We start from the raw sequence: 6000 nt of genomic DNA, 5'->3' as shown, positions 1-6000 counted from the left end.
GTTAATGAGAGGGCACGGTCCGGCTGCAGAATCACATCACACACACCCGCGGCCAGGGGTCGAGGGCTGGGGCTGCGGTATGTCTGTGTGCGGGGCTGGGGGCGGAGGAGGAAGGGGAAGCCATTATCCTCAAGTTTTTACAAATTCTTTCAAATTATATTGCACGTTTAATATTCAGTGGAGTTCTGCTGCTTTGTCGGATTGATAAATGGTTTTAGTTGTATGTTTTGCTCGGAGGAAACGGCTCTGTTTTAATCTACAGCCAATCCCAAAGAGGCTGGGTAATTCAGGTTGAGAATACCGGGTTTTCAAGTTTGGACATCGGCTGACTCAGCAGTAAGGAGGCTGGCACGGACCGAGTGCCACACGCCATTCCTCCTGTGTCTTTTGATTTCCACGCAACTTATCTACAATGTCAATTGCCTCTTTTGCCAATGACGCGAGAAAGAAAACCCCGCCCCGGAGCTTGTGCCTGCCCTGCTGCTAAGGACCACGGACAGCTCAGGAACAACAAGAAGAAAACGTGGCTGCTTTTCATAAGATAGTGTCGTAGAATATTATTAAACCAAAGCTAATTATCAAGCCATCTTTTCACAGTTGTGCTATCACATAACCCACGCCATTTTGTACCACATTGTATGTTTCATGACTGATTTAATGCACAATCAAATGTAAAAATATATCTCTAGTTACACCTGATTTTTTCTCAAATTCTCGAGTATATTGTATTTAATTCCTAATAACTGCATAATTAAATTGCAAAGGAATCATTTGTAACTACCAGGATGTTACTTAACGCGAATTTCTCTGCACGGTAGACAATATGGTTACATTGCAAATCCTCATTTGTCTGTTATGTAAAAGGAATAGCATTTTACTCATACTTTCAAAATATCACGTTGATTACCGTCACGTTTAAGCTTATATGTAAAACAACGTGGCGCATACAGGCAGTGTATTTTTGGCATCTGAAGTTCAGTTATGCTCAATAATATCTCAGAGGCCATTCCTAGAACCTGGGGGTGTTCTGTTGGTGTATTCTGTGGGTTCAATTTGCTTTCTGAATACTGATTTTACCAGATTATTTGGGCGGGTGTTTACTCGTGATACAACTTTTGATTGTATTAACTTACAATCATTTATTTAAAATGATAACTAGATAGGGGTCATCAACCTGGGGTCCACGGACCCCTCAGTTAATGATAAGGCTCTATGGCATATAAAATACTGAGAACCCCTGGTCTATAATGAGTCGTCTAAGGGCTCCGTTATACCTTTCCTTCCGTTCAGTTTTCAGAATTAGAAATGGGAATCACATTAGATGTTAGTTTGATGAAGCTTAGGAAGAATCATATTGGCTCCCATGAAGTTGTATTCAGACTGATCTAACAGCGCGAGACTTGTGCGAAAAGCTTTAGCAGATTGTTCTTAGTGCTCAGTGTGACAGCGAACTGTCTGTAGTAGTTGGCTGGTTATTAAGGAAGGTCTCTGCGTTGTCAGCGAAAACTCAAAAGCGCAGATTAGTGAAAGCGAAACGTAAAGAACAAAACATTTCTATCCAGGACTAAAATGAAGACGTTGCCGGGTTAATTTTGCCTGAAGGAAAGCGAAACCGGGCTGTCTGTGCCGGAGTCTGCGTGAGATCGGGAAGTGTGGTGGAGAGGAGGGTGTGCCGGACAGACTGAAAGTGGGTCGGAGAGGTTATGGAAGTTTGTCACAACAAGATATGACATGTATTTAAGCAAGCCTCCGTAGGTGGTGGCCTTATCCCCACCTCTTTCTTCAGTCCTCATACGCTTTAATCTTCTCACTGGCAGGTTGTTTCATTCCCGCCTTTCGTGCATCAGGGTACAAATAAGGAGATGACATCAGACAGTCGTCTTAAATCAACCTTCTTAACAAAAAAAAAAATCCTGAAAATACCTGCCTCTAAAATAGATAACTAGATAAAGTGTCGATGGCTGAGATCCCACTAGGTGTGGTTAGAGAGGAAGGAGACTCGGAGGGAGGGAGGTAACGCACTCCAACAATCAGATCTAATCCAACGTGGTGGGTACCCCTGTCAGATCCATCAGCGATCCGCCAAGCCCACTAGCTCCATCCCACGCCCTGTAAGCGTCTCTTCACTGTCACCAGCCGGCTTTGACGCAGACCACAGCGCCTCGGATCCCCGACCGTATTCTTTGAGAACAGATCGCTGAGCGAACAGCATTTCCCCCCACCCAGAACGTGCTGTTTTGATGGCCCTGCGCACTGGGACGACTTGGTTTGGTCAGGTCTTGCGCAGAGTTAGGTTGCAGGGATCCTGGTCCCGGCGATCGAGCAGCTTGCTCTGTCTGTCCGCCTCCGAGAAAACCATTGAAGAGGACCAGTACGTGTCGGATAACTTGAACAGCCGCTGCCGGGATCCTGGCTGCTGTACCCGGGCTTTCTCGGTGGACCTCAGGCGTTTGGAGAATAGAAGGGAGAGCGGACATGAGCCGCTCACACGCCGTTTTTTGGAGGCCATGAAGCGGCAGAACGTGCGAACTCTATCCTTGATCATCTGCACGTTCACTTACCTGCTGGTGGGAGCTGCTGTCTTCGATGCCCTCGAGTCCGAGTTCGAAATGGAGCAGGGCGGCAAGCTGAAGGAGCAGCAGATCGGGCTCAAGGGCAAGTACAACATCAGCGATGAAGACTACAAGCAGCTGGAGGTGATCATCATGCAAGCGGAGCCCCATAGAGCTGGGGTTCAGTGGAAATTCGCTGGATCCTTTTATTTTGCTATTACAGTGATCACAACTATAGGTAAGGAAGTGCTCACTGACTCCACTTTAAACACACATGCCACACGCGCACACATAGATGGGCTATTTCTGTGGCGACTTGGTGCTGAAGGATAGCGACAAACGGAGAAACAGAGCCTTCAAACCGTAGTTGATTAGTTGGGTTAACCCCTTTTAGGGTAACAAGAGGGGTCTTTTACCAAGAGGCAAGGTGCTTGTTTAATTCTGCTTGGTAGCAGGGAAAAATGTAGAGAATGAAAGAAGTCTGACTGGCTAGTGGAAGTTTACGAACTCAGTCTCAATCCAAATCTAAACTCCGACCCAATTTATTAACCACCTCCCTGATGTGAATCGCAGTTATAAAAGAAAGAGAACCCTTCACTCACGTTCGTTTTTCTGTTAGTAACTTGCTGCCGTGAAAACTGTCTCACAGAAAGACGCCAATTCAGACTACTCACTCCATTTATCCAGCGAGGCGCTCTGACTTTCGGTTTCTGTACTTGGACGCCTTGAAACGAGTTAATGTCAAATTTGTATCATTAAAATGCTAAGCGCACTTGGATCACACCTCTGTGACACTGAATGAGTGTTCCGTGAAATGCCCAAGGAATTTGTTGAAAACGCAACTGCAGACGAGTGTGTTCAGTCTGTCGCTGAACTTTTATACCCTGTTGCGTGTAACATTGAAAGCAACAGGAGCGTTGGAGGATGTAAATAAAAGAGATCTCCAAAGTGTCTGTGAAGTGCAAGGGGAGAGAAGACACAGAACGAGGGTAATGTAGAAGCAAGGGGCCGTCTTTTAAGTCTGTCCCCCAACCCCTCACTTTGGGATGCGTTGTCTCAAAATGTCTGAAATGAGTAGAATCGAAATACCTTCGAAAACCCGCAATGTGAGCAAAACCGATGCAATAAAATAAAACCGCTTCCCGCGTGAGTGCAGTGCAGCAAACGCAAAAGATGACGTGCTGTGTAAAGGGGTGGGGGGGGGGGGGTGGGGATGTGGGGGGGGGGAGTAAACATACAAATGGGAGGATATTCAGAGAGGTGCGCAACATAGTTTTCAACTGATTCAAATGTAGCAGTTTGTCGCAAACCACCGAGAGTTAAACTTCCATCAGCGGTTGATAAGTATGCCATATTAAACACTGAATGTTTGTTTTACATTAATCAGATGTTTTGGGATATTAAAAGAACATCGCTGTTAATAAACGATGTTTAGCAATAAGCTGTCCTGCGACGGGGAAACCAGTCGCCCACTGCACCAAAAGCAGTAGACCTGTGTTTTGAATCAAGGCACTGCAGTCAGTGACACCCAGCCGCCGAGGTTCACCAACAACCCATTTCCCTTTGAAATGAAGAGAACCATGGTGCAACCTTATTAAAACACGCAAGAGTGGGAGGGGAGAGGTGGTTTGTATATCATCCATGTTTTCATGCTGAACACGAAGGGGATGCTAACTTCTGGCTGTAGGTTGTAATGTCTAACCGTGAGTTCTCCCTCTTCGCCTGAGGTTGGAGTTAACTTGACCACGTGCCAACAGCAGTCACTACTTACGCTGCCACTGGCCACCTTGAATACCTCTGTCTTTTGTTTAACATATCTTTCAGACACGAGCACTGAAGGCACTGAAATGCTTTGTATGCCAAAAGCGCCAGCCAGCTACAAGTTGTTGTTTTAAATATTTATCACTTCTACGATTTTCTTAGGGAGTATTTAAAGGTGAAATCACAGTTTCCACGATGTGATTTCCAGGTGACAAAGTCCCTGCTGTAATCTGTTTAAAGCAACGCCCGCTGTAATTTGTATACTCTGACAGCCCTGCTTTGCTCATTTCTAACTGTCGGAGTTGACATTTCCACCCGCCTTCCCATCATTCGATCCAATGCACTTTTCCTGATTAATCGCTTTAAATGTTTCCACCAACGCTGCTTATTTAATTACCGACAACAAGTGGAGAATCAGAAATGCATTTAAGTTAGAATCACAACAGTGTCAGAACTCGCCGCGGGACACCCACGTACATTTAAGTGGAGATTATGAGACGAGAGGCTCCTTGCATCCTTCTTGTACGTCCCAATCAAAAGAGCCGGGAAGCACATCCAGAATTAGGGGCAGATGCGCGTCTGTCTATTCTATAGTCTCCCCTGTTTTCATAGCAAAAAAAAATACAATGCATACGATATTCCTTGAAATTGTTCTACGCATTTTGTCAATAGTGGCGAGGCACCACGAATACTCCAAGACTGGCCATGTTAAAATGAGTCAGTTTTACAAGTTAGAAACTACTACGTTTTAAAAGTCCCATCTAAAGACAAAGACACTGGGACATTAAAAAGTGAAACCACCCAGACTGCGATGCCTTAGGGATGTTAACGCAGACGGTTCTGTGAAGAATTACAGGAAAGTCTTTTGGTATGAAGGTTAATGGTAGGGAACTGGAGCGCCCCCTTTAGGAACGTTTAGAATATCACATTCCTACCAACCCTCCCCCACCCCACTACCCCCACCCCCCCCCCCAGCTGCTCTTTTTAATTTAAAGGCGATAATTTAAATTAGAACTTAACTAAAGCTAAGGAAACTTCAAATTTGTTATAAGTGACCGGCTTTCTTTAAAAAACTTGCAAGACGGGGATTTGTTATTCATCTATAATGTTAGATCCACAGCTAATTCAATACAGTTTATGCTTTACATAATATATTAGCATTGAAAGCTACATGGCCGGGATAGAAATAACGTGGTTCTATTTCTTGCAAGACGAGTAAACGATGCATCCGAAAAAACACATTTATAGTGGTGTTGCACGTTGAGTAGATAGAGAATGCACACGTCTCCTGGCTCTATTTGCCCACCAAACCTTCCTCATCCAGATCCACCTATCACTTGCTAGCTCCTGTCTCACTTTTGCCATTCACTTCTTTATAGTCAGCATCCCCCCCCACCCCCACACCACGTTCTCAGTCCTGATGCAGCGACTCGCCCAGAAACATCGACAATTCGTTTGCTTCCATAGAGACTGTCTGTCCCGCTGAGTATCTCCAGCAGTTTGTTTTTTTTTGGTTCCATATTCCAGCATTGGCGAACTATTGTGCCTCGAAGTAAATGTCGAGTATAATTTATAGAGGAAATGGCTGTTGATAAAAAAAAATAGGGGCAGCTGCATTTTGTAGAAATGTAATTGTGTTTCCTCCAATTTAATGCACCTCATTCACAGTGAATGCAATCTTCTGAAC

At 44.9% G+C, this 6000-nt stretch overlaps 1 protein-coding gene across 1 annotated transcript in view; it reads left to right on the top strand.

The window, feature by feature from the left end:
* The first annotated feature begins 2067 nt into the window (after positions 1-2067).
* The window catches only part of kcnk9 (potassium channel, subfamily K, member 9), a 91883-nt gene continuing 87950 nt past the window's right edge, over positions 2068-6000 (top strand). The window contains exon 1 of the mRNA XM_073043409.1: positions 2068-2790. Coding sequence (XP_072899510.1) covers positions 2241-2790 — 550 coding nt within the window. The 5' untranslated portion in view covers positions 2068-2240. The remainder of the gene's footprint in view (positions 2791-6000) is intronic.

This window comes from Hemitrygon akajei, chromosome 1, assembly GCF_048418815.1.
Source record: "Hemitrygon akajei chromosome 1, sHemAka1.3, whole genome shotgun sequence".
Lineage (NCBI taxonomy): Eukaryota > Metazoa > Chordata > Chondrichthyes > Myliobatiformes > Dasyatidae > Hemitrygon > Hemitrygon akajei.
This window is presented reverse-complemented; position numbering and strand designations above follow the sequence as displayed.